Source organism: Callorhinchus milii, unplaced genomic scaffold, assembly GCF_018977255.1.
Source record: "Callorhinchus milii isolate IMCB2004 unplaced genomic scaffold, IMCB_Cmil_1.0 Scaffold6, whole genome shotgun sequence".
Lineage (NCBI taxonomy): Eukaryota > Metazoa > Chordata > Chondrichthyes > Chimaeriformes > Callorhinchidae > Callorhinchus > Callorhinchus milii.
The window spans coordinates 19327138-19354985 of NW_024704747.1; the positions used below are offsets into that span (position 1 = coordinate 19327138).

The following is a 27848-nucleotide window of genomic DNA, read 5'->3' on the forward strand; positions in this document are numbered from 1 at the left end:
CTGAATGAGTCACTTTTGTGTGATCACAAGATAATTTTTTTTTTTCGGGGGGGGGATCAGACACATGCGGAAACCCATCACTGTGCTTAAGAGTATCAAAAACCAAGCTGAGGATTCCATACATCCCACCTACACATGGAAATCCCAGAGATAGATTGTTGAAATGGAATGCACACTCTCTCCCTGGAGGGACGCATCCTGCTCACCTAATTCCAGAAAGTATTAGGCGCAACAGAATAATGATACATCTTCTCAGTAGCTGGGAGTATTTCCATTGCTCCCCTACTCATATTTCTGTTTCTGTCCAATTCACTTTACAGTACATTCTGTGAAGCGGGTTGAGACGTCTCGAAGATGTGATAAGGCGCTATATAATAATAATAATAAGGCGCTATATCAAATGTAAGGATTATTATTATTATTATTAAGAAAGGATGGATTGGAAGAAATAATCCCTAAGCGGATGATATGTGGGAAGTCGTAGAACACTACAGTACGGAAACAGCCCATTCAGCCCTGGTTTGTTCCGCTGTTTATACTCAAAATCAGCCTCAACCCCTCCGAATTCCCTTTCCCATGATGAACTCGTCAAGTTAATAAAAACTCACAAATAAAACTCAAAATACTGCAGATGCCAATTCTGACAAAGGGTCATGCACCCGAAACGTTGACCCATTTTCCTTTCTCCATAGATGCTGCCTGACCTGCTGAGTGTTCCCAGCGATCTCTATTTTTGTTTAAGAAACTCACAGATGACTTTCAGTGGTCATGAATGACTGTGTGTAACAGAGAGCACAGAGCGGTATATCATTTACCGTATTAAGTTGGATGTCCAAGCTTATACAATAAGCTGGTGACCATCTTTTCTTGCGAGATATTTTTGGTGTCGTGCAGTCTGCAGTGAGGGTCCCTGAGGAGATCTGATGTAATGAATGCCTGGCTGCTGAAGCAGGTATTGAGTTTAAAAACAATCGTTCACCCAAGTTTAAATTTCTAATCTTTAATGAAGTGGATGGATAATGGATTTTAAACACGTGACCAATAGAGTTAGGGTATCAACAGAATCTTGTATGTTACACTGGGAGATGATACTTTTAGTCAATAATTTAAGAAAATGTAAAACGTTTATATAGAAGTACCACTTAAGGTACAAGATCCTCTCCTGATGATTATAAAAAGCAAATCTAGTTTTTTTTCATCTCTGCTAAACATTAAGCACCATCTACTACCCACAGAAGGAAGTGCCCGGTTCACAGTAAGTTATCAAACACATAATATTGCTGTCTAATTAGATCTCAGTGTGGCTTGCTCGTACTATTACAGAAAAGAAAAGAAAGCATTGAAAGCAAAGGGCAACGCTTCCTTTTTTTGTTGACTTAAGCAATGATACTGATCAAACAGAAGAATTGTAAACTCATCATATAAAAAGGAATTGCACTTGCAACTTACAAGCTTCCATCCGTTTCAAAATTAAAAAGGTTATGTACGCATTGTGTACATTGCGTTATAGGTCAGCAATGACTGTCGTGACTTCCCAATTGAAATCGGAGCTCTATTAAACATAATTAAGAATTAAATTTAGTTTTGGAAAAAATAAACTGCTCTGTAACTAACTTCCTGTCATTGATACTTCCTCTGACACTGTTCAGACTTAAAAAAGGATCCAGGCGTTGATTCCCCTCATGTTACAAAACCTTTCAAGTTGTAACCAGCATACACTTATGGTTAATCCTACTCTTGTCATCTTTTTTTAAACCAGATGTAATTACCTTCATCTCAGGAACATCTACATCCAGAAGGTTACTGATAACTGGTACTTTTTTGTACAGCAAGTCTACAATTATGAAACGGATATCTAAAGACCATATACGATCTATCTAACAATATGCGTTACTAACCATATAGTTGCAATCTTTGGATACGTGTATGTATATATAACTAATCCTGTGATTTTGTGAAGTAGTCTGTTTCCAGTTCAAAAAGTGAGTGGGATAATTTCTCCCCATTGTGACATATTTAGACCCAAAAGAAAGATTTCCTTTTGCGGAATTTTTTTTATGCGTTAGTATAATGATATCAAAGATAATCAACTCTTTTCCTCTCTTTTTGCTAGGAATTTGTCACACTTGTGTGTCAGCCTGGCTCAGTTGGTAGCCCTCTCGTCTCAGAGTAAAGAAGTTTGTGGGTGTAAGCCTCAAGACTTAGAACTCTTGGCTGAGACTCCAATGCAGTGCATTGTTGGAGGTGCTCATCCTTGAGCTAAGATGTTAAACTGAGGCCCAGTCTGGTTGTTCAAGTGGACATTAAAGACCCTATGGCACTGTTCGCAAAGAGAAGGAAGCTTTTCCTGGTGTCCTGGCCAACAATCCCCCGAATAAAATTGGTCATTTAATCCACAGCTTTTGACTTAATTTCTTTTGAGCAGTAATCCACATTACTGTGCAGCCACTGATATCACTTCATGAAAAAAGCACGCAGAAGGTAGTCGGCAGCTCTTCCTGCACTTAGCGCACAGGAAGTGACATGAGAGGTGACCCAAAGACCAGGAAGTTGGCTACTTTAACCTTTTTTGCTTATAATTCAGTTTGTGAGCTCCAAAATGCTATTCTACACTAATTGTTGTTGAGCTGTTGGACCAACAGGACTATATGACAATGAGGTTCCCCTGTAGTTAACTTTACTCTTTTTCCAGCTATGTTCAGCTAACACAATTCTTTTCAAGGAGCCTGAAGAACCCTAACTTGTCCAATTGTTGCTCTTGACTCATTTCCTATAAACTAAGAATCTTCCTGGTTGCTCTCCTCTGGACATCCCCCTTAACATTGCGGAGACTGTAACTGAATTCAGTACTCAAAGTGCGGCCTTTGAGCACTGCTCAGCCAGAGTATGACTTCTGGGGATCAAAACTCAACTGATTCGGCAATATAGTCCAGCATCCTGCTTGTTGCCTCACACCATTTTGACATGGTGAGCAATGAGTCTCTTTCAGTTTCCCCCTTTGCAGGTTCTATCCCATCCACAGAATAGGTGGGACTCTTAGTTTTACTTCCGAAATGCAGCACCTTGCATTTATTGAAATTGAGTTTTATTTGTCAGTCATCAGCCCATGTGATAGGACTGGAGATAAGTTGATTCACAATTACTCAGCTCTGTGAATCCGCTAAGTATTAATCACATAACATTAGCAAAAGAAATTACCATATTGTCAGACAATTATGCCCTCATTGTAACAGAAAACATTAATTATTCCGTTTGAAATATTTCGTCTAAACTGTCAATTAATGAGGTTTTACTGCTCTTTCCAATTATTAGGTGCGGCAAAAGGTAAGATTGGATTGTCATCAACTGAAGTACTACTGGTTAAGGTTACAGTAAATGTCCATCATAAATAATGGAAAAGCAATTAACGAGCATTTCAGTCAAATACTGCAGTTAAGTGGTTTTCTATCATGTGAGGCAACAGGAAAGAAGATTCAGGGGGAAGAAGGAAGAAACAGCTGAAGAATTAGTAACAGATGTAATGAAGGGAAGAGATTTGCGAGCTGATTGGTACAACCATGAACAAAAACACACAGACCCCCACCACACACACACACAAACACACACATAGCTACTCAAGAACAGTACTGGAGGTTAGGTGCAACGCGAGATGAACAAATAATCTATAAACACTGATTTCGTAAACCCCACTTGATGTCGGCTAAAATTGGCATGACTGATGTGATCGTGTTTCATCCTTTAAAGGAATTATAGCTGTGAAAGTTTCCGAGGGGATAAAAGAAATAAAAGAATGATTCATCAACCATACATTGTTGAGTGGGGGTGGGGTGGTGGGGGTGTGGGTAGAGGGAGGAAAGGGAAGAAGTATAACGTTTGTAAGTGCAGATAATGGATGAAGACTCATGTGGAATATAAACAACGGCACAGACTGGTTGGGCCGAGTAGCCTATTTCCGCGCTATATACGTTTTTGGTAATAACAATGGTCCACAGGGTTGGTGTAATTGCAAAAAAAAGACCACAGAAGCAATCTGGATAGAAATTAGCAGCAGTTAACGGCTATCTACTCCAGCTAAAGCTGAACAAGTAAGCAGGTACTAGAGGCTACAGGAAATCATAATCATTGGGAAATTTTCAATTTCAAGTCTAATTGCTGCTGAATCTATAATTGATACAATGACTCATGGTAATCATTTCTTGCATCAGTCTATTTTCGCACGAGATAAGCCATTGGTATTTCTCTCAGGAACTATCAATGTGAAGTTTGGGAACGAGAACATTGGCTGAATGATTCACGCACATAAAACAGGTTTCTGATATGGCAATATTTAGTTTCCTTCTGTGTATTTTTATTCAAAAAAAAGTTTTAATGTTGACATAGCTCTGAGAATTTAAATGCATTTAGAACTGATCTTTGCAATGCTGGTATTTCCTCTGCCATTGTATTCTCTTATGAAGAGTTGATCAACTGACCCCCAGTCTGAGAACCCTAGCACCCAGAGCTGAATACTTCGAAGCCCTACAACTGATATTGATGCCACTGTTATGGAAACTCTCACAGGCACTTTCAAAGAATCTATCATCACATGATACACAAGGCAATGTAGGCCATTTGCCTGGTTAGACTCCAGCAGTCTGCGAACCCACACTCTGGGACCAACAATCCTCAGATGTTTCCAACCTGTGCCCAGTATTTTTTTCTGGGTTTAGATAAACAAGAATGTGTCCCTCTGGGTAAGAGAGTGTGCATTCCATACAAAACAAACGGAAACCACACATGTGTGGAACTCTCAGTATTTAGTTTGGAGACTTTTAAGCATGGATTTCTCAATGGGTTTCCGGGTGTTTCAGACTGAATTTTGACTTGAATTTTACAAATACCATCAGTCCCAATGATTAGTTGTGTAATCAAGATGTAACCTTCCCCACCCCACAAAAAACTCAAATCCTTTGCTAACTGAAGTATCGGTAAACCTGCATAGAACCATTGGGGGTTATTCACTGAATAAAGTGGAGTCCTGTAGCTCAGTGGTTAGAGCACTCGCTTTGCAAGTGAGAGACCTGAGTTCAATTCCAGGCAGGGCGAAACCTTGGGCAAGTTTCCTTACTCCACACGCCTAATAATAATCCCTCCAAAAAAAAACAATAATTAAATTGTTCATTTTCAATCTACGACTGTTTGTGGGACATTGCTGTGCGCAATTGGCTGCCGCGTTCGCCCACAAATATACAGTCAATTCACTTTACAGTGTGTTCTGTGAAGCGCTTTGGGACGTCCTCCCGACGTGAAAAGCGCTATATCAAATGCAAGGATTATTATTATTATTATTAAAGTGAGTTCATAATTCCATTCTATTCCTTAAATCTAGAGAATTTGTGCTGTGAGGTTATGATGACAACTTATATTGACAACTAATGACATTTTATATTCTATATATTCAACCAATATTGATAAAAATGAAAATGCATACATTCCGTATTATGAAATCCATGTTAATATTCATATTCATTCTTATTTTCAAAAAGATCTTTTTGCAGTAAAGCAATATTTACTCTAAAGAAGCAATTTTATGAACAGAAACAAAGGACTGAATTCAGTTTAAATGAAATTCTCTAAATACGATCATTACTCAACGGTGAACTTTGTGTGTAACACCTTGGAATTTATTCTGCAAACAGAAAAGTGTGCTTTCCATAAACTCCAAACCTCAGTTACCGTGAATGTTTTCAACTTGTCGGAGGTGACGTTTGTTGGATGACACATTAAGCTGAGGTCCTATTTGCCGGTTCAGGGGGACAAGTGAGATCCAATGGCACTACTCGCAAAGGGAAGAGAGGTTCTCCACGTTCTGGACAACAATCCACCAGATAAAATTGGTCATTCGCTTCATGGCTGTTTGTGGGACTGTGCACTAATTGCTGTTGCGTTTGCCTACAGTATATAATCACTACACGTTACATTAAATTTCTGTGGCTACGTCTCTACGATGTGATTTGGCACTATATCAAATGCAAAGATTATTATATGTTCATTGTCTACAAAGGTTAAAATGTTGCAAAGTATTTTCAAGAGTTTTGAAAATATTCAAGTGAAAATCCTGTAGATCACATTTTTGATACTTCAAACAATGAATTAAGGGGGCAATGATTTTTTTGGCCAGCTGGGTGTTTGACAATATTGAAGGAAACTGATCACTGTGCTTAAGAGTATCCAAACCAACAGAGTTCCACATATGTATGTTACCTACACATGGAAATTTCTCGGTATCTGGAATGAAATGCACACTTCTCTGCCCGAAGATTTTCCTGGTTCCAGAGATCAGATTGGCAAAAAACTAGGCTTGGGGCTTCCAGAGTGTGAGTTGGAGTACTTCTGGTGTTTAACCAGTTAAAAGTGCGTAGGTTGCCATTCAGAGCAATGTCTTGCAAATGTCTCACTGATTGTCCAGCTAGAACTACCCATTAGTGTTTTGACTTGTAGGGTTAACAGGAGCCGAGTGGAAAAAATGGGTCAATGAAACATTTTAAATTACATTAACTGACTGGTTTATAATCTGCAAATACACAACTGCTTTCACAGGTATATACATATGCTTATGTACTGCAGATGCTTTCTCTTGGTATCATCTTACATGTCTTATGTATCATCAATATGGACGAGAAACAATTTTGTAACATAGCTATCAGTAGCAAAGTAAAAGGCTGACAAATGTATGTAGATCAGTTTGTCACTTGGCTTTGAGATGCTGTTTATAGAAATAAAATAAGTTTCTGTGCACGATTCACTAAAGCTACTGCACCTTTAATCTTTAATAACGGGTTTAAAAATGCCAAACAACAGCACATTTGAGTGGTATGAACTTTACCACTTCCATTAGTTGGATCCATTTTTCATTAAACACTTTGCTTCTTGTGCTGGTTTTAAATTTGTTGTGAACTGTAGCCAACGTGATATTCACTGGTCAAATCCTTGGTTGCCACACTGAACTTGTTTGTGATTTAACTGTAGCTCTGCATTAAGAATTCATGATGTTAGATAAATAGTCACAGTAAGATTAAGGTCACCAACTATTGAAGACTCATGTAAAGTGTAACAGCTTTATCTTCTATGTTCTAGCGCTCTCAATCCAATTGAGTGAGCAAAAGCCTTTAACTTTGACATTTTAGCATTAAAGGCGTAAAGGAATAATTTCATAGTTCAGAATGATATGAATAACAAAAATGATAATAATAATAATCCTTGCATTTGATGTAGCGCCTCTAACATCAGAAGGATGTCTTAAAGTGCTTTGCAGGATTTACTGTAAAGTGTTATGATTATATATTTTGTAGGCAAATGCTGCAGCCAATTTGCACACAGCTAAGTTCCACAAACAGCATGATGTGAGTGATCAATTTTATTTGGTGAATTCTTGGCCAGGACAATGGACCCTGAAGCACTCCTCTCTTTTCGAGTTGTGCAATAACATCCACCTGAACAGGTTGCTGGGACCTCATTTAACTTCTCATCTGGCAATGCTGCACACCTCCAGCACTGCAGAGATGATTTAAGTTCCAAATCTCGAGGTGAGACTTGAACCGACTACCTTCTGCCTCAGAGTGCTACCAACTGAGCCAGGCTGATGCACTATTTCGCTATTCAACACAAAACCGCCCCCTCTTCCCAGATGTTCAATACCCACCGCTCCCTAAAAAAAAACACCTTGATGCATTATCTTAAGAAAATACACTTTAAAACTAAACAGAATGATTTATTTATTTGTGTGGCCAGAATTAAACAAATGCTTTTTTAAAATAAATTTGCTGTCTTTGAAGTAGGCATGAGGTTGAGTTTTTTTGCAATATGGCTGCAAAGACTTACGTGATAATAGCTTCTTCCCTGATACCCCTCATAACACTGGATGTGTGAGTGCGTGTGTGTGCCAACACGGTCAAGGCATGCAAACTGATGTAGCTCAGCCATCAGAACAGGGGGATCATTAGCAAAGAGTGAGTCATTGAACAGGAATATGGGAGACCGACTTCAAACAGCTCCTTTCATCCATCATTTACCAATACGAACCAGAAATCAAAGAAAAGGTAAAGTCAAAGAAAAACCCTAAGCATACGGTTGTTCTGCAATAAAATAAATAAATGTAGATTTCGCGAAAAAAAGGAAACGTTTCCTTCTGCACTTGCCAAAGAGCACATTTATGATCAAAGATTTTACTGCAGCCCCAAAATCAAGACTGCTGTCACAGCAGCCCTCGCATAACATCAAAATATTTCCAAAATTTTGACTGCATATTTTTGATAAATCTTGAGATGACAGATTAATATCGAAATGCTCAAAGGAATATGAGGAATGGCACAGCAGTGAACTATAATAATAGACCTTGCATTTGATATAGCGTCTTATCACATCGTTGAGACGTCGTAAAGTGCTTCACAGGATATACGGTAAGGTGAATTGACTGTATAGTTTGGGAGCGAACTTCTATTTTAGTTTATGTTTTGTGTAAATTATATTTTGGAACATGTGACTTTCTTTGGTCTTTAACAACTCTTCGGTTGTTATCTTCATCTTTCAGACTGCCTGGCTCAAGCTAGCTTCCATCTCATGCAACAGGTTCAAAGATAGTGTAGGCCAGGCCTTGTCAGTTGCTCTTCATTTTTTCTTTGAACAGCTTAACGCAATAATGCATTCAAACTTGCTCTTTCTGAAGGACCATTATCACTTATCACTATCATTATTTGAATATTTCCTTTATAATTTACTGCAGAAATGTTCACGATCTGAATCCATTTACAAATAAAAATCTGAAGTTAATTTTGTTTCCACACTCCACAAGCCTAATAATAATCTCTCAAGAAAAAAATAATAAATTGGTCACTTCAATCCACTACTGTTTGTGGGACACTGCTGTGTGCAATTTGGCTGCCGCATTTCGCTCACATACAGTCAATTCACTTTTTAGAAAAAAAAATCTAATTTCTAGTCATTACTCCACTAATCCTTAAAGCTTCTCAGCAAAGAGGGCAGAATTTTGGAAATAATTTGGAGTTTCAGATTGAACATTCGGAGTCGAGGTTAATTCTCAGTTTCGACTGTAGCCTCTAACCTTCACCTTAGTGATAAAGGTTACTATTGGCAAGAGTGTGTTGGTCACACAGGCACCAAGACATTGCTATGTAAGTACGACACTGATGGGAAAATCTACACATCTTTTGTGAAAATGATTTCCACTAAAAAAATATTATTTGCGCTCTTCTCCGTAAGTAGGGGAAACGTGTGAAAAGCATATATGGGATGTGGAAGAAATGATAAACTTCCAATGGATTTATTAAAGGGAAATCATTTATTAAAGGAAAATTGGTACTTACCACCCCCATAGAGAAATAGTTGTTCACGATACTGTATGGCACCGGATCCCCCTTTTCATCTTTGTTGTTTGGTATCACCTCTATGCTCCACCTGTCCAACATCACTTCTGTACTGTTTTCTATGTCTTTGAGAACTTTCATTAAATTTCCACCTTCGTAACCTTTACCAAACAAACACAAGGGTTAGCTCAAAGTGCTCTCTGCCACCCACCAGACTGAAGCAAATGTTCTGTTCAGATTCCCAAAGCACTTAGGATTTGAAGATGGAACACCCAAGTACGTATTTACATTGGAGCCTTTCGACTAGTAGAATTTTACTGAAGTCACAAGTGTAAATTATCCATATTAATACACAGTGGAAGAAATCTAATACAACTGATTCAGCGCTGTCTTAAAACCAGTGTAATTCTAGTGTAGCTAGATTACCACATTTTGCTTTGATCTTTGAAAACAATTCTGAAGACTTCAGTCGAGGTGTAGCTCTGAACATTACTGAGAAATCCTTACTGGTAGGATATAGAGACAAAGTAAATGTAAATAATGAAAGTAAAACTGTTGCCTACATCACCCAATGATGTGTTTGCAATATTTATTCATAAGATAGAAATCATTGGCGCTGGAGGGGAAGAACTAGGAAATGTTGTAATCTTGCCTCCTAGCTTTCGTTGAATAACATAAGGAACCCTTTTTAACAGGAAGAGTACAGTTTCAGTTGAGCAGAGGGAAGCAGTGGGAGCAATTTCTGTTAGCAAAGACTAGGCCATAAAAAAAACATTAGTCAGAGAAACAAATTAATATTATGCATTATTACTCAAGCCAATGTAGTCATCCTTAAAAATACAATTTGCAGAGTACAGTAAATGACAGCTGCAGGGTATAAATTCTTACCTCCTCCCCACCGCAGACATCTCGCCAGATCATTCCCAGTACCCAATGGCAACACGGCTACCGGTGGATGTTTTATTAGATTAATTTTATCTGAAATAGCATCAATAGATATGGAAGGGTCAGTGAAAATGGAAACCAGGTTACTGCGGCACAATAAGGTGAATGCGATGAACAGTCTGCAGAATGCAACGCTCTGAGATGTTCAACATGATAAACGCTAATATGAAATGCATTAACAACAACAACAACTCACACTTATATAGTGCTCTCCACACAGGGTAGCGTCTCAGAGTGCTAATAATATTAATATTATAACAATAAGACTTGCATTTGATATAGTGCCTCATTATATCTTCGAGATGTCTCAAAGCACTTCACGGAATATATTGTAAAGTAAATTGACAGACAATTTTGTGGGTGAAACCCGGCAGCCAATTGTGCACAGCAAGGTCCCACAAACAGTCGTGGATTGAGTGTGCAAATTATTATTTTTTTTTGAAGGGATTATTAGCCCCGGTAAAGCGATCCGCCAATCGACTAACAACTGATTATTATTATTACTTATTGCTTGGTAAACAGAGGCTTGTGGAGTAAGAAAATTTGCACAACGTTTCGTCCTGCCCAGGAATCAAACCCAGGTCCTCTCGCTTGCGAGGTGAATGTTTTAACCAATACGCTACAGAACTCCATGTTATAGCTAACAACAAGTAAAGAGCTCTTGTGTTTGGGTTTAGATGTTTACAATTTAGTTAATAATAATCCTTGCATTTGATATAGTTCCTTATAACAAAAATGTACACAGTCACTACACTTTACAATTGATCCTGTGATGCGATTTTGGATGACGTGAAAAGCGCCATACCAAATGGAAAGATTATTAAGGATTAATTAGTATTATCACATCATTAAGACTTCTCAAAGCACTTCACAGGATATACTGTAAAGTGGTGTGACTGTGTATTTTGTAAGCAAACACATTAGTTCTTTGGAACAATGGAACTTTACCATCAATCATGTGGTTCATGCAATTTTATAATTGTCTCTCTGGTAATAGCAAAACAATAGTAATAATCCTTACATTTGATATAGCATCTCATCACATTGTCAAAACGTTTTAAAGCTCTTCAAAAGCTATACTGCAAAGTGTAGTGACTGTTTATTTGTAGGTGAACTTGGCTGCCAGTTTACGCATAGCAACGTCCTATAAACAGCCATGACGTGACTGACCAATTTTATCTGGGGGTTTGTTCCCTTCTCTTTTCGAATGGTGCCATGAGATCTTTAATGTCCACCTGAACAGACAGACGGGACCTCAGTTTAACCTCTCACTGTAATGGATGTTATTCTAGACCAGAGGTTCCCAAACTTTTTTTGCTGCACCCCATTCAGAGATTCATGCCCCATGCTCACCCCCTCTTTCCAAGAAACAGTATTTTTGTATAGATTAACATGATTTTATTTTCTCGTCTAATATAACATATTTCTTGAGACACAAAGCAACATAAATAGCACATTGCAACTATTCTAGTACTTAGGCCCTACATTTCCTTTTACAACACATGTATTTACTGTAAAAAAAGCAACTAATATTTAATAATAAAAAACACTTACCATTACATTACATAACAATACACTTATCTCCCACTCCGACTCTCTTCCTGTGGCTCTCCGCGTTGTCTTTTGCCTCCCACTTGGACTCTGTTCCCATCAGTCTCCATGTGGAGAGCGACAGGGAGAGAGTCAGCGTGGAAGGTTGAGTGCTCTGAGATGCTACACTGAGTGAGGGGCACTACAGAAATGCAAGTTGTTGTATGAGGCAGTGTGGAGAGCGACAGGAAGAGAGTTGGAGCGGGAGGTAGGAAAGAAATATAAGAGAAAGAAAAATAGGTAGAATTTCTACGAGTAGGATACATTTGATTAAATGTCTTTTCAAGATATTTATACATATATTTAACAAAGTAATTTTTCTGAATGTTACAAGTACCAATACAATCCAGTATCCATCCAACTGTTCCATCACCTCCACAAGCTAGGATTCGAAAATCATGGACATCATGAAAAAAATTTAATCTGAAAAGGTAAACGATGTGTAAGTTATCACATTCTTACGGACTTTAAATCCACTGAGCACTGGGCCCAGATATGAATAATTATACTGTGTGAAAGGAAATGCTGATACAAGGCAATTGATGCTAAATATAAAATCCATACATTTTTCACACATACCAATATTGTAGAAGAAAAACAAGTCAACCACCTAGGTTCAGTTTGATCCAATCTCAATCAAGCCTATCATACCTGATTGACCAAACAATTCTATTGCACTGCTTACTGCCACTTTATGGCTTCAAGTGTTGCCACGCTGCAATGAACGTAAAGTATGGAATGAGATCTGTCCTTCGAGCCCGCTCATTCAACAAGCCACAAAAAAATTACCTACCTACCCTGTCACATGTATTTCAATTCATTCAAGTCAATTCACTTTACAGTATATTGTGTGAAGCGCTTCGAGACACCGGAAAGATGTGAAAAGCACTATATCAAATAGAAGGATAATTATTATATCAAATGCAAGGATTATTATTATTTCCCTCCAAAGAAGACTCACACTCTGTCCTGACCCCAGCAACACCCTATGTCCATGAGTGTATCTGCCATCCTCATTCTGCATTTTTCCCTATAAGCCTCCACTAATGTCCACATGTAAAATAAAATACTGGAATGACCTGGATGTCAGTTTGCACATTAACCACTGAGTTGCTGAGAGCAATGCAATTATTTTGGGGATTCAGCAAAGTAAATAACAGAAGCAGCATGCAACAGAAAGCCGATTTTTGACATATCTCAGATTTTTCTCCAGAAAGCAGTCCTTTATATATAAAAATATACAGTCTTTTCAGAAACATGTGGCATTTCAAAAGTAAGTTGAAAAAAAATCTCTTTGCTCTCTGCGGGTCCAGGCAACAACTTGTGCATTTTTTGATGTTCAAAGGCTCTTGGTAAATTGTGTGAAGACCCGGTCTATCTTTCCCTTTTATGTTGTTCCTTACAAGCTGTGTTGTGAAACACAAAAAGCAGACTTTCGAATGACTAAGCTGAGAATGCAGCAATGCACGCTGAGGTTTGGTCGAAAGGAGTTTTGCAGATGACCAAAATATTCATAATAATGGATTTCATAATATCGCTGATGGTTAAAGTTTCATTGTAATATTTCTAGACTCAACTAACAACAATATTATTTTCTAAAATTACGCAAATGTAAAACCTTAGGATTCTACACAAGAGTTTGAAGGTTTCAACAGTCATCTGCTATCAGTTTACTATTCGCAGGATGTTTATGGTATTGTTATTTGGGAAAGTTCAATACATTTCACTGGAATGCATTAACCTTAAGGCTGGGTTTCCATTGCATGTTCAATGGAAGTGTTGCACAATGGGCAACCCTTTTACCCAACTGTGCCTTTGGGCCTGTTTTCAGTATCTACTTGGAGAGTGGGAAATTTAACTGACTTTTCCACTCCACCTCATGTGCTGCCTAGAAGGAAATGGCAACACACGTTGCATCAGACAAAAATGGCACATCAAGTCCTGTGATGCGCTCCACGAGCTATCTCTTGTTTTTGTAAATAAGCTCAGTCTAGGAACGGCACTTTAGTTCTACGCTGGAGGGATGCTGTGTTGTCGGAGGGGCCAATAAACCAAGGTCCCGTCTGCCTGTTAAAGTGGACAATAAAGATCCCATTTGAAAAGACAAGAGAGTTTCTTCCAGTGCCTTGGCCAACAATCTCCCAGATATTACAAAAGGTCGCAGCTGTTGTGCTCAAATTGGCTGATGCATTCACCAACAAATACATTAAACTTTATATAAAACAACTCTGTGGAGCACTTTTTATATGTTTCAACCGACTAGGCACTATAGCAAATGCAAGGAGGGTTATAAATTAAAAGTGCATGTCTGAAATGTGTGCCAAACCTAACTGATGTTGAAAAATCCTGACATCTTTCATTGCAAAACTATTATCAGCTAACATCATTGATTAAACTGAGTTTGCTTTGTGTTAATAGAATGATTTCTTTAAACAGGGGCATGCTCGAATAGGCTCTAGAACGCAGAGCAATGTATATGCCCCTGAACTATGACTCTAGCCCACACAGGGCTCCACTGCACCATTTAAATTACATCACAGGCACGAAGCTGTGAAAGGTTCAACATAAGCGTTTATTCATATTTCATGAATGTTACAGCAAATAAACTGGGTTTGAGGCAGAAGGTTTGTTTCTCAGGACCAAAAGAATTGAGGGGGATACTGGATACGTTCTTTAAACAAAGATAACTGGCCAGCTTTTTTGTTCAATGCATTTCTAGTTATATACAGTTTATAAAAGATATCATTTTTCTATCATGGTTAATAACATCCCAGATCAACGAGTGAGGATTTAACAAAGAAACGTGCTGAATTTACAGCATAGGTAATGAATGCAGTTACGGAATATCAAACAATTAGCTGCACATTGGCTACTGAGTAGATTTTTGTTGATAAAACATTTGAGACATATAAAACCAGTTTAGTTCAGCAAAATAAATTCATCTCATTGTCACTGAACAATGATGATTTTTCAGGCTAGAGACACTTTGAGAACCGTAATCAGTGGGTCAAGAGGTTCTTGGACACAGATTCATTAGTTTAGGCTTTTCTATTCAAATATTCCCTCAAACACCAATGTCAAGGGGAGACTTGAAATGGACCAATTTTTGTAAAGTAACTGGATGGTGCTTTAGCTGAACAGTGTTGCATATTTGTGGTGCCTCAAGTATGGTTTCTAATTAATCTGGCCAGAAACAAACCTAAATGGCTGAAGGCTACCTCATCAGAATGACACCGAGCATCAAATTGGATCTTCCAAGTTCAAACAGGAGTCGACACGGTGCAGGCTCAACTACCATGCAAACTTCTGGACTATTAGAAAATAAACATAAACCCCGAAAATGAGTGAACTCAATCCAACGATTTCTCTCCTGGACTTGTGTGAACAAAATTGGATGTTTTCCCCAATGTTTAGCAACCCAGGTCGATGGGTGTAGGACAGGGTGGGGCACAGCACCATATTTCTTTACACCTAATATCGCATTGATGGGACACCCGAACTCAGCTTGATATACACAGATAATTTCAGGCAAACACTGAATGGCAGTGTGGTGATGCGACATGGTGACTGTTCTGCTCTGATCTTTGCGTGCATTTAAAAATGCTCGAGGACCTCAGCAATGTGACCATGGCAGAGCTTGGACCAACACTTGGATTTAGGTCTGACAGAATGACTCCAAAGATGAGTAGAAACTTTGGTACACTCACTCAAAGTGAATGCCTGGCAATGCTCCAACCCAAAAGCTTGGGTTGAAAGTTAAAAACAAGTGCACTGCTTGCAGCATTAATTTTTTTTCCCCACAAAAGGTGCTTTTAAAACACATCAAATAAATTCCTATAAGAATGCCAGGAAGTTGCACAGGATGTGATATGGCACTTTGGCGGTGTCTCAGGAACAGATCTGAACAAGTGTTTCAATGAGAACAATTTGATAAATAATCATCAAACCAATGTATAAGTCAATACATTTAGTCGTTCCTGAGGAAATAAAACATTAACTATTTACGGTACCAGTGTTTAAACTAGACCAAGAAATAGCATAAATGGTTTAAAGTAGATAGGAGGAAGAAATCATTTTAAATACAACCGGAATGGTACAAAAGGAATAAACATAAAAACTTTACTTGTGGATTCAACTAAGATCTGGTAATTCTGTAGGAAGCTAAGACATATTTAACTCCAATGATATTGCACTGCTTTCCTCTTCCAGCTAAGCATGAATACCAACCCTTCTCAACACAGAGTATGTGTTATAATTTTCCATTACCAAAAATATATTCCAGTGTTTCTTCATTCGTTAAGTCTCCTCTTCTTTGCCACTCTTCAAGCAGAAGCAATGAAGTGATCCGCAGAATAAACTACAATACTTTTCATGAGCAGGCATACATCAAACAGATTTTCCACAGCTAATTGCTATCTAATCACCTCAGCTGCACAAGTGCATGCACAAGGCTGGGTAAAACTGACGTTAACACACAAAGTACAGCCACTTGGGCAAGCTACTGAATGGAGTCTCATTGGTACCCAAGGTTCTGTAGCTTAACACAAGTGGTTACCTTCAGGAGTAAGATGGAGAAAATTGGGGAACAAATTCAAACATGAGATTTAATCATAGTCCATTGTTTAAAATAATAACCAGAAAATCACACCTACCCTGGTACAGGGCCACCTCTGTCAAGACTGTAAATTTGTCTTGGATTGAGAAGGTACTGAAATTTTCGGAGAACTCTAGGGAAAAGGACAACCACTGTTACCACACAAGGGTAATATTATGTAATATTAAACATAACGAGCTAAGAACACAAAGCAAAATGTATTTTTAAGAGACTGGATTTCTTCCTCATGAACTCTGCAAGATGTAACCAAAAGGTAAAACTGCAAAACCTCCTTTTTATTTGAGTCGTGTCATAGGATCTTTAACCCAGACAGACAGACAGACAGACAGACAGACAGACCTCGGTTTAAAGTTTCATCTGAAGGATGAAAGTGCTTCAACAATGCAGTTTTCCCCCAATGCAGTGTGAACCTACACTATAATAATAATACTATTACTAATAAGAAGAATCTTTGTTTTGATATAGCACCTTGTGGAGTCCTATAGCTCGGTGGTTAGAGCACTCGCCTTGCAAGCAAGAGACCTGGGTTTGATTCCCAGAAGGGCGAAACCTTGGGCAAGTTTCCTTACTCCTTATGCCTGATATCAATCTTTCAAGAAAAAAAACAATAATAAATTGGTCACTTCAATCCACGACTGTTTGTGGGACACTGCTGCGTGCAATTGACTGCTGCGTTTCGCCCACAAATGTACAGTCAATTCACTGTACAGTATATTCTGTGAAGCACTTTTAGATGTCTAGAAGACGTGATATCTAGAAGACGCGCTATATCAAATGCAAGGATTATTATTATTATCACAGCGCCAAGACATCTCAAAGGACTTCACTGAATTTACTGTAAAGTGTAGTGATTATGTATTTGTAGTCGAAGGTGCATGTTTGTAGTTGAATATATGTATGGGTACAAAGACCCAATGTGAGGCCCAAACTGACTCAGAGGTGAGAGTGCTACCAACTGAACCAGTGCTTTTTTAATCTGGTTGAACAATATTTTTTAAAAAAAATTACCTTTCTCCTTGCCTTCCACCACTTTTTGGATTCACAAGCACCAGTAGTGGATGTGTACCAGGCACAGATGTGATCTGTAAAATAAAGAATACTGAAAATTTTACTCTGTAAAGGTCCAGTAACCATAGTATAATGCATTGATCTGCTACTGTATGTCAGGATCTTAACCAGTTAAACAAATGGTTCAAGAAACAGCAGATTTTAAAGTGGATAAATATAAGATAATGGTTATTGGAATAGGAGCATACAGTATTCATTCAAAAAGGCACAAATAATGGAAATCATTGAACATCTCCAATTGATGCAAAGATACAATGAATGAAGCTATTCAACACGTCATTCTAACATTGTATAGATCATTAATAAGGTCACATCTGGAATACTGTGTGCAGAAAAGTTAGAGGAATTAACAATTCAGAGAGATTATAGCCAGGCTAATTAATTTTGACAGCAAGTAAGATAGTTTTAAGAATTTTTTTCATCCAATATGGAATATGGTGTAAGCAAGAGTTGAGACAATATCTAAATTTGCCTTCAAGGGGGAACCAGATAGATAGCTTAAAGAGAGTCAATTACAGGGGTATAGGGAAAGGGCAGCCAAGTGGGACTGAAAGGATTGCTCTTGAGGGAGCTGGCACAGACAAAATAGGTTTCTGTGCCATAAATTTCTATGGTTCTAAATACAGGATGAGAGGAAAATGTTTTCCTGCTTTGGGGGTGTGCGGGAACACTGGTTTGCACAATCTGCATCAACTTCTGATGAAAGTCTAATCGGTACATCAGACGAGACTAGAAGGGAAAAATAAATAGGCTTGGCTTGCTCACTCCGGGTAAAGTCTACAGCTCCAAGACCGTGTTTACCTCCCCACTCTGGGGGGGGGGGGGGGAGGGAGAGAAGTCAGCTGATTAGATGATTATTTGGGGAGGATAAGTTTGCACAGCTATGGGGAGAGAGCAGGCGAGTGGAATTGACTTGGATAGCTCATTTCAAAGAGCAGGTACTGACATAATGGGCCGAATGGCATTTGTTGCACATTCAAGGCAGCTCACCAGTGAAAGAAATAAAGCTCTTTCGCAGTTCTCATGCTTCCCTCTCGTATGAATGTAACATTACAGGGCAATTTCTAATGCTCTTTCAATGAGCAGAACAGACTGAAAACATGTGTGCTATAAATGACAAATCTGAATTAATCCACCTTTAGTGCTTTATCTCTGAGCTGAGAAAAAGTGAACCTGACAGGTGGGATTTATGGGTTGATCTGAATTGAACCCAATTACCTGTTGACAACAACAAAATGAATTCAATTGTTCAGTAAGAGAAAACATTTTATTTTGTTTATATTTTATTTTTATATTTTATTTATATTTTGTACGCAATTGCTTGCTGTGGTGTTTCGCCCACAAAATATAGTCAAATCAATACACTATATTCTTTCAAACACAGATTGAAGTGTTGATTCTTTCAAACACAGATTAGATAGTTTTCTTTTAAGAAATAACATTATGGGATATAGTACATAGGTAGTTTGGGACATGTGTGCATGCAACCGCCAGGAAGGTGGAAGGTGAACTAGATGGACCTGGGTCTTTTTTCCTCTAGCATTTCTTATGTTCTTATGTTATGTTTTTAAGCACTTTGAGATGTTCCAATGACGTGATACGGCGCTATATCAAATGCAAATATTATTATTATTATTAAATGGGGTGTCTGTGCGCATGAGTGTACACCATACACCATCTTAAAGAAAAGATTCGTAACAGCACAAATATAATTAGCATTTTCTAGAATGTACAATCTAATGTGCTCTTTGACAAGTTGTCCCTTGAATGAAATTTTTTAATGTGACCACGATCATGTGTCTCGGACGATAATGATTAAGCAATTCTATAGCATCTATATAGCTCCCTTCATTGTGATCCAATTTGTGAAAATCAAAAAAGGATTTGTAAGTTGGGAAAGTGTGTCAGCCAGAGGAGGCTCTTGGTGTCCAGCAGGAAAATGGTGTGAAAATGAGCAAAGTTCCTCTCGGAAAAATCACGAATCAGGTCAATTCCGTTCCTCTCCCTTTGCCAGAATTTGTGTACTTTCCAAAAGGAGTCACTGGACAGTAGTGGCATTTATGGGTAGTTAAAATCAAGCTGAGCAGCTACTTTTCCAATTCAGATGACTTGACTTGTTCCATGGACCATAGCATGAATGCTTGCCAGGAAATGTAATGGCTCTCTAAGCTATAATGAATGTCAGATTCGCAGCTTCATTAACATTTAATTGGCCACACTTCAGTTGCTTTGCTTGTACTCTCATGGTTGTAACACAACTTTTAAGAAGTCTCTTCGATGTGAACATGGCCCAATTGCAATGGTGACTCAGTATCAATATGAATGTTAGTATTAAAATCAGATTTGTTGTCGTTATGTGAGTTCCATGATAAAACAAACTGAGTTTCTCTTTAAGAAGTTCTATTAGGTGTATGGGATAATGCACAGTACCTGTGTGTATGTGTATGGTGTGTGTGCGTGTGTACTGTGTGCATAGTGTGCGTGTAGTGTGTGTATATATGTGTATGTGTGTGTGCAGTGGGCCTGGAGACATTCCATCCACCCCTGCTTGGAGTCATTCTCATCATCACGTTAAATATCACAATCACAGTCAGACTTTTGTGCATACATGAAACACTAAGAGATTTTTCTGTCAATTTCCCCTTGCCAAATAACTGCAAGGGAATGCGGGTAAAAGAAAAACATTTTGTTCCCAGCATTTCTTCTCTCCTTTTCCCCACCCCCGCACCCCCAACCCCGAGATTCTCCGACCATTATGTGATGAGAGGAAATCACAAAGTAAACCTCTAACACCTTTTCACATATGTTTGAACATCTTCAGGATTCTCACACAATGATGTCAAGTGCGCACAGATTCAACAACAACAACAACAATATAACAAATCACATTTATATTGCGCCTTTCACATCAGGAGGGCATGCCAAGGTATTGGACAGTCAAGGGTTTGCACCTCCAAACCTCTGAAGCAGGCGGTTCCCAAAGCTCTTGAGGTGGTGCAAAAACTTCTACTTCAGAGATCCCTGAAAATCTCAATAGAAAGGCAGCGTAAACTACACGGACTTACGTTACACAGTGGAGGATATGCACTTGAACGTGAAAGCACTCATCTTTGCACAGGCAGTAAAGATAATGCAGCAACCTAGAGCACTGAATGAAAATCGTGCATGGCATGCTGTAATGTATGAAACGATAGCACACAGGAATACAACAAAGGCAGGAAAGCTTCACCACAGAGTCATAAACAAGGTATTCAGACCACAGAGATGAGATAACGCCGCAGAAGACTGTGCTGTGCAACAGATGTCTCTCCCCCGCCCCCGACAGAAAGTTTATCCAATAGTTTGTAATACCAAAGCAACCCGTGGAAACCTTAGCTCCATAATGAATGAGCCTTTGATTTGATTTCTGTGTCAATTGGAAGTTAATAGTACGTAGAAAGATTTATTTGCCATAAGCCAGGGTGGTCCAACCTTTCGGTTGCTGAGGGCTGGATGCCAGATTTGAGAAGTATCCACGGGCCAAATAAGTAAGATTTTATCCTGATTGCCCTGCTGCCGGGAAGAGCCTGAGCCCCTGGTGATTGTCTTCTGATTGGCTCAGTGCCTGCGTGTCGCCTGTATTTGCTTATCAGACAATGAAGTAGGAAGTGGTTCGCGGGCCGGATGAAATCATCTCCCTGGGCCAGATGTGGCCCAGGGGCCACCAGTTGGACCGCCCTGCCATAAGCTGTTAGATGGTGATTGACAGTGACAGGTGGGATCTTCTCAGCCTACCTGGAGCCCCTGTCCGTCCACCGTTGTGGTGTTAAATTTGAAGGCCTGATTGTTATCATCTGTACTTGTGCTTGTTGGTGAATCACTCTCCGCCTTTTTCTGGTTGGGCTGCCTATCCTTTAAAACAGGAATCAAGAGGAATAAAGCAAATTTGATTGTTTCTTAGGCTGCTCTTAAAGCCCTTTTCTTTGGCCACTGGTTTTGATTTATTTAAAGCTTTATCCCACATGTTTATCTACAAAATACACTTCTGAAAAGAGGAGAGTTTCTCCCGTGTTCCTGGCCAACAGTTCCCCAAATATGTAAACTGACCGCTGTGTTTCCTTACAAATACACAGTAACTACACTTTACAGTGCATCATGTGACCAGCTTTGAAATGTCCTCCTGGAGTGAAAGCCGTTTTATCAAATGTAAGGATTGTTATTATTATTATTAATTACACTTTACATTAAATCGTGTGAAGCGCTTTGAGATGTCCTTCCAACATAAAAGGCACAACATCAATGTAAGGATTGTTAGGATTCATTTTTATTTAATACTTTCTTCACTTTTGTGCTCCCATTTTCTGATCAGCTGATTTCAAGGTCAGCACCTTGCCCTGGGAGAGAAAGAACTGAACTGTAAGCACTACTCAAGTGACTTTTGGAGGCAAGATGGACAGAGAGTGTGTTCCTTTCCTCGTGATGCAGTGCCCTTTATAGCAAACTGGTTGACCACATATCAATTTGCAAGTCAGCAGGTAGCCATTTGCTTACAAATACAATCACGGCTCTTTATAGTAAATCCTGTGAAGTGCTTGGAGACATTTCAACGATGTGATAAGATGCTACATCAACTGCAAGATTATTACTACTACTGCTGATTGACTCACACTGCACCATAACATTATGTACCTGAAAACCAATTTGTATTCTTTAACTTAGTGTATTATGATGAAAAAAACACACACGTGTTGAATAAGTTAATAATAATCTTTGCGTTTGATACAGGGACTTATCACATCATCGAGCTGTCTCAAAGCGCTTCACAGGATCAACTGTAAAGTGTGTATTTTGTGGTCAAAACGGGGCAGCCAATACACATAGCAATGTCGCACAAACAGACATGGAGTGAGTGACCAATTCACTCACGCTGTACTTATTATGTTGCTTTTCATTCACTAACATAAAAGACCTATATCATCACTTTCCTGACCTTATCTGTTCTGAGAGTTTAAGCACATTGAGTAAACTGGGCTGTTTTAAAAAATAAAGTAATGAGAGTAACTGAAGGAGAGTTTTTGACACCTTAAGTGTTACAAAGGCAGGTATCGGGAAAAAACCGAAGAAAAAATAATTCTTCGGTTCCATTCATCTCGCTCACTTGCTCATTCATGATCTTCACAAACTATTTCCTCCCCCTCCCACCGAACCTGTTATCCTCCACTCCCTGCTGAACTAAAGAGACAGCGTTCACTGCAGTAGGTGCCATTTCTTTGCATAAACCAACAAGTCTGAATAGGTGAATTCCTCCTGTGAGTGTGAACTCAGACACTACTCCTGAAGTTATATTCTGTCTGTATTTTTTTGTAAAAGAGAGATATGCATCATTTCCTCTGGTTCTCTTGTCCTGGCTCCACACAAAAGATTCTCCATTTCCACATTATTAATTCCTTCTGTCGTTTTAAAACTTGGATAGCATTCGCCCGTTACAAGTTTCAGGTTTTAATTAAGACGGGCTGACCGCCATTGGTTTTATTAGGACCTAAAACCATGTTTGCTACCCTTATTTGAATCCTGTCCAATTCCTTTGTATCCTTTTCTCTGAACAGCCACCAAAAGTTGAAACAATCTTCCACTTTGGGGGGAAAAAATAATTCTTCGGTTCCAATATATTATTCACTGCATAAATCCATATTAAATATTTGTCTCAATGCCCATGTGTAGCACAATGAGACTGGGAAAGATTGATGCTGCAGTAGGATCCAAGGCAACCATTGAGGGTGAAACAACAGCCAAAAATAATGGTTATAATAATAATCCTTCCATATGATATCCGGCCTTAGTACGTTGTTGAAACGTCTCAAAGCGCTTCACAGGATGCACTGTAATATGGATGGACTGTGTGTGGGCAAAACGTGGCAACCAGTTACGTCCAGCAGTGTCCCACCAACAGCCATGAGTGACCAATATTATAAGGGAATTTATTGGCCAGGACACCAGGAGAAACTCGCTTCTCTTTTCGAATAGTGTCTTGCGATTTTTAACGTCCACCTGAAGAGGCAGACGGGATCTCGGTTTAATGTCTTATCTGAAGGACGGCACCTCCGACATTGCAACACCCCACCTGCACTGCATTGGAACATCAGTGAGTTCAAGTCTCGATGAGGGATTTGAACCCATGTCTTCTGGCTCAGAAGCAAGAGTACTGCTACCAATGAGCCAAACTGACTTTTATATAAAAAAAAGTTTGTGTGCTAAGACACCATTCACACCAAGACGGTTGGAAAAAGCAGCACAAAGAAGTGACATGTTTAGCACAATGGGAAAAAGATCCGAAAAGAATGGCATTGGAAGAATGAAAACTTGGTTTAGGGATAAGACAGTTTGGTGGAAATTCCATCCGGTTCTAGATTTAATGTATTAACGTAGCCTTTAATATTGGAGCCAATTTTCTATAAATTTGTTTAAGAGCCATAGAAAATAGATTTTGAGGTTAAAACCAAATTCAACACGTTGTGGAATGATTGCACTATGCGAGAAATTTGAAACTCGAGAAATCTTACCAGAACGACAGGACAAATATAGGAGGGAAGTAAAATGTGGTCTTTTAGTTGGCCACCGTCACATTCAGGTTTGATATGTGAGGCACATTTGTTGTGAAGCTGCAATAAAAAAAGAAAGAAGCAATAAGCAATTCGACTTCGACGCTGCTCACAGATAATGATAAAAGCAATACAACAACAACAGGATTACATTTGTAGAGCGCCTTTCATGTCGGTATATAGCAAAAAGAACACAGTGGATATAACAAATGCAGCACAAAATAGCGATGCTTGGCTCCTTGAGGCCTGAATGCAGGTTCTCCTAGCTACCCTCCCAGCCTCAGGCAATGCGCAGTTTAAGAAAATAACAGAGCCATTCAACACACTCAAAAAAATAACAAGCACAAAGAGAAACGAGCATAAATATTGAGTCCGGTTCAGGTGTTAAATCCAGCTGCTGGATCTCTTCTGGCGCCAGTTGTTAATCTGTGCAGATAATCAGCCTCTTGTTAGAATTATCCCCAGTGATTCATTGGAAGAAAACCTTCAAAAGACACACAAATATTTGTACAGATACAGTCAATCAAAAGTCCTTACTCATAGATCTATATGAGATGTTCAAACTCCATGTAGACGTTTAACACACATCAACTTGGTGACAAAAACTTTCACAAACAAAATAAAAGACATCTCCTGTAATAGCTGCTCACTCTCTATGAATGTTGTCTGTAAAATAATTAATCATTAAAAACTCTATGAGTGAGGTTTTAATCACCTATATACACACACACACACGTGGAGAGAGAGAGAGAGAGCATTCTGTTAATATAGCTATTTTGTGTGTCAGCTTGGCTCAGTTGGTAGCACTCTCGCCTCTGAGTCAGAAGATTGCAGGGTTCAAGCCCCACATCGGGACTTGGAACTCATTACGTCTAAGCTGCCACTATAATGCTGTGCAGGGAATGTTCTGTATTGTTGAAGGTGAAATGTTGAACCGAGGTCTGCCTCCGTTTACAGATGTAAGTTAAAGATCTCATAACACTGTTTGAAAAGTGAAGGATTTCTCTCAGTGTCCAAGTCAACAATCCACCAAATAACACTGGTTATTTACTGCATCGCTGTTTGTGAGACACTGCTGTGTGCAAATAGGCTAACTTGTTTGCCTACAAATACACAAGACACTACACAAGTAAAATTTGGTCAAGCGCTTTGAGGTGTCTCAAAAAAATGATAAGGCACTGCATCAAACACAAAGTTTATTATTATAACTACATTTTAAAAGAAATGCATGTGTAGTAAATGAGGCCTTGGAATGCATTCTCCACATATCTTTATGATTTGTTTTGGGTCTGGACAGTAGATTCGACAACAGAATCCAAACAATTTTTCAAGTGATTTGTTTGGGTAAAAATGTTATAGCTAGGCTCTTACAAACAATGTGGATAGGTCTGTGGCTCAGCATGCTGCAAAGTTAGCTCTTGCCTTCACTTCACGGAAGGTATTTCATTGTCTGTTACCTGCTGCTTAATACAAACTCAGAACTACAGTAGAAGGTCACTTGGCCCACTGTGTTACTGTCGACTATTGAAAACGCACCTGCCTGCAATTGTTGGGCAGTACAATAGGTATTCAGGGGAATTTCCATGTGTAGTTGGCATGTATGGAACTCTCAATTTGGTATGGATACTCTTAAACATGGTGATGGGTTTGCGCATGTGCTGACCCCAAAAAATAATAGGTATTGGACTTTGCACAATTGCAAACCACAGTGAAGAATACAGAGATGGATCTTATGAAACTCTTCCCCATCCCCCCACCCCCACTCCGGGCATAATAACAACAAATTAATAAATGACATTTGCATTGCGCTTTTCGTTCAGGAGCATGTCCCAAGGTGCTGGTCACGATATTATCTATCTTTCTGCTACCTTTGGCTACATAATGGGCTTAACAGAGATGAATAGAGTTTAAGATAACTGGCAGGAATATAACCACTCAAGATGCTTTTTATACTAGCTACACTGTCTGCAAATGGGGACTGTGAGCTCACTGTTAATTTACAACCAAATTGCTGCAAATGATAAAATAGGGCACAATTATTTATAACGATGGAACTTCAGGAAACTTGCTGGTCGGGGCTGTGAAACAGGAGAGTCAAATTAGGCTGCTATAAATAACTTGTGAATAATCTCCCATTTCTCTCAGTTTATCAGGAAAAACCAGTACGTGTGACAAATAGGTTAATTAAAGGATCATCAGCACCTCTTTTCAAACTAGTTATAAGGTGTGCTCCGTGACTCCCTCTCTAATGTCTCCACATGCAATGAACCGGAGCAGCTAATGCAATACCTGTAGGATCAGAACCTGTGCAGTTGGTCTAAAATGGCTTCAGAGTACACAGGGTCATTGTATGGACAGGTGTTACTGTATTGTACAATCCTACTTTACTCTTTATTAATGAATCAGAAATCTCAGAAACGCTAGTTACATCTGCTACATTGTGCGATGATCGGTTTTCCAATGGCTTGTGCCTTTAGGACCTTCCGTCGCATGTCAAAGCAGAATCCAGAGTAAATACAAGGTGTAAACATAGCAACTCGGTTGAAAGTGCCTCTTCAGGTGGGTATTCACCCCAAACATGTGTTAGTTGGGCTCAGCTGGTAGCACTTTCGCCTCTGAGACAGAAGGTTATGCATTCAAGCCCCAACTCAGTACTGATACTCCAGTGCAATGTTGGGGGTGTGTTGCATTGTCAGAGGTGCCGTCTTTCAGATGTCATGTTAAAACCGAGTTCCTATCTGCCTGTTCAGGTGACATTACCCGAAAAGGAAAGGGAGTTTCTCTTGCTATTCTGGCCAACAATCCCCTGGGTAAAGTTGATCATTCACTTCATGACCGTTTGTGGGACACCGCTGTGTAAAAATGGCTACAGCGTTTGCCTACAAAATATACAGTCACTACACTTTACGGTAAAATCCTGTGAAGTGCCTTGAGACCTCTCGATGATGTGATGAGGTGCTATATCAAATGTAAGGTTTATTATTATTTTCCTATTACTAATACTACTGCTGCCTGGTAGATTGTTCTGACTGCAGATATACCAAGGGCCATGACGGGCTGCTTTTTGCATTTCCCACAGATCACAAGGAACAGCCATAACACGAAAATTGTGATCGAGGACTTGGGAGTTGTTGTGCAGCAGCATGTGCTGCTGATATTTTAGATTCTCCACTTTGGGAGGTCTATTTGAACCAGTTCTGAGGCAACCTGGCTGTTACATGCTGCATCAAACAACCGTGTGGCTGCATTGTAGTCTGGTTCCGAAGTGAGTGCACATTTTCACATAGCATTAAAGCATGCTGAATGTGGTCGCGTCCCATCCTTTGTTGTGTGGTCACGTTGGTCGGGTGCTGTGGACTGAAGCTATCCTTTCCTGTGAGCTGAGCACAACTGGAACCCAGATGAAAACAAAATAAACCAGTAGAGCGAGCTCACTTCACCCACAGAACAATGGACTCTTTAAGCTTCAGAGCAATGCTGCTGACCTTTCCCTGAAAGATGCTGATTCACGCTGGCAAATGGATACCCACCAGTAGCCTCACACTGTGGCTGTTCACACCGTGAACCTTTTAACACGTTACCCCTGTGTCCATTCATAATGCGCTCACCCTAGCCGGTGAATGAAGGCTATGCAGTGGATAATTTCCACTCAATAATAATAATAAATAATCGTTGCATTTGATATAGCCC

At 39.2% G+C, this 27848-nt stretch overlaps 1 protein-coding gene across 2 annotated transcripts in view; it reads right to left on the reverse strand.

Annotated features, from left to right (window-relative positions):
* The window catches only part of LOC103182909 (diacylglycerol kinase beta), a 175823-nt gene that overhangs the window by 59113 nt on the left and 88862 nt on the right, over nt 1–27848 (reverse strand). For both annotated transcript variants that reach the window (XM_042336191.1, XM_042336192.1), the window contains 7 exons: nt 24120–24218; nt 21355–21471; nt 17521–17594; nt 16550–16624; nt 12235–12320; nt 10251–10340; nt 9363–9523 (listed from right to left, as the gene is read on the reverse strand). In XM_042336191.1, coding sequence (XP_042192125.1) covers nt 9363–9523; nt 10251–10340; nt 12235–12320; nt 16550–16624; nt 17521–17594; nt 21355–21471; nt 24120–24218 — 702 coding nt within the window. The remainder of the gene's footprint in view (nt 1–9362; nt 9524–10250; nt 10341–12234; nt 12321–16549; nt 16625–17520; nt 17595–21354; nt 21472–24119; nt 24219–27848) is intronic.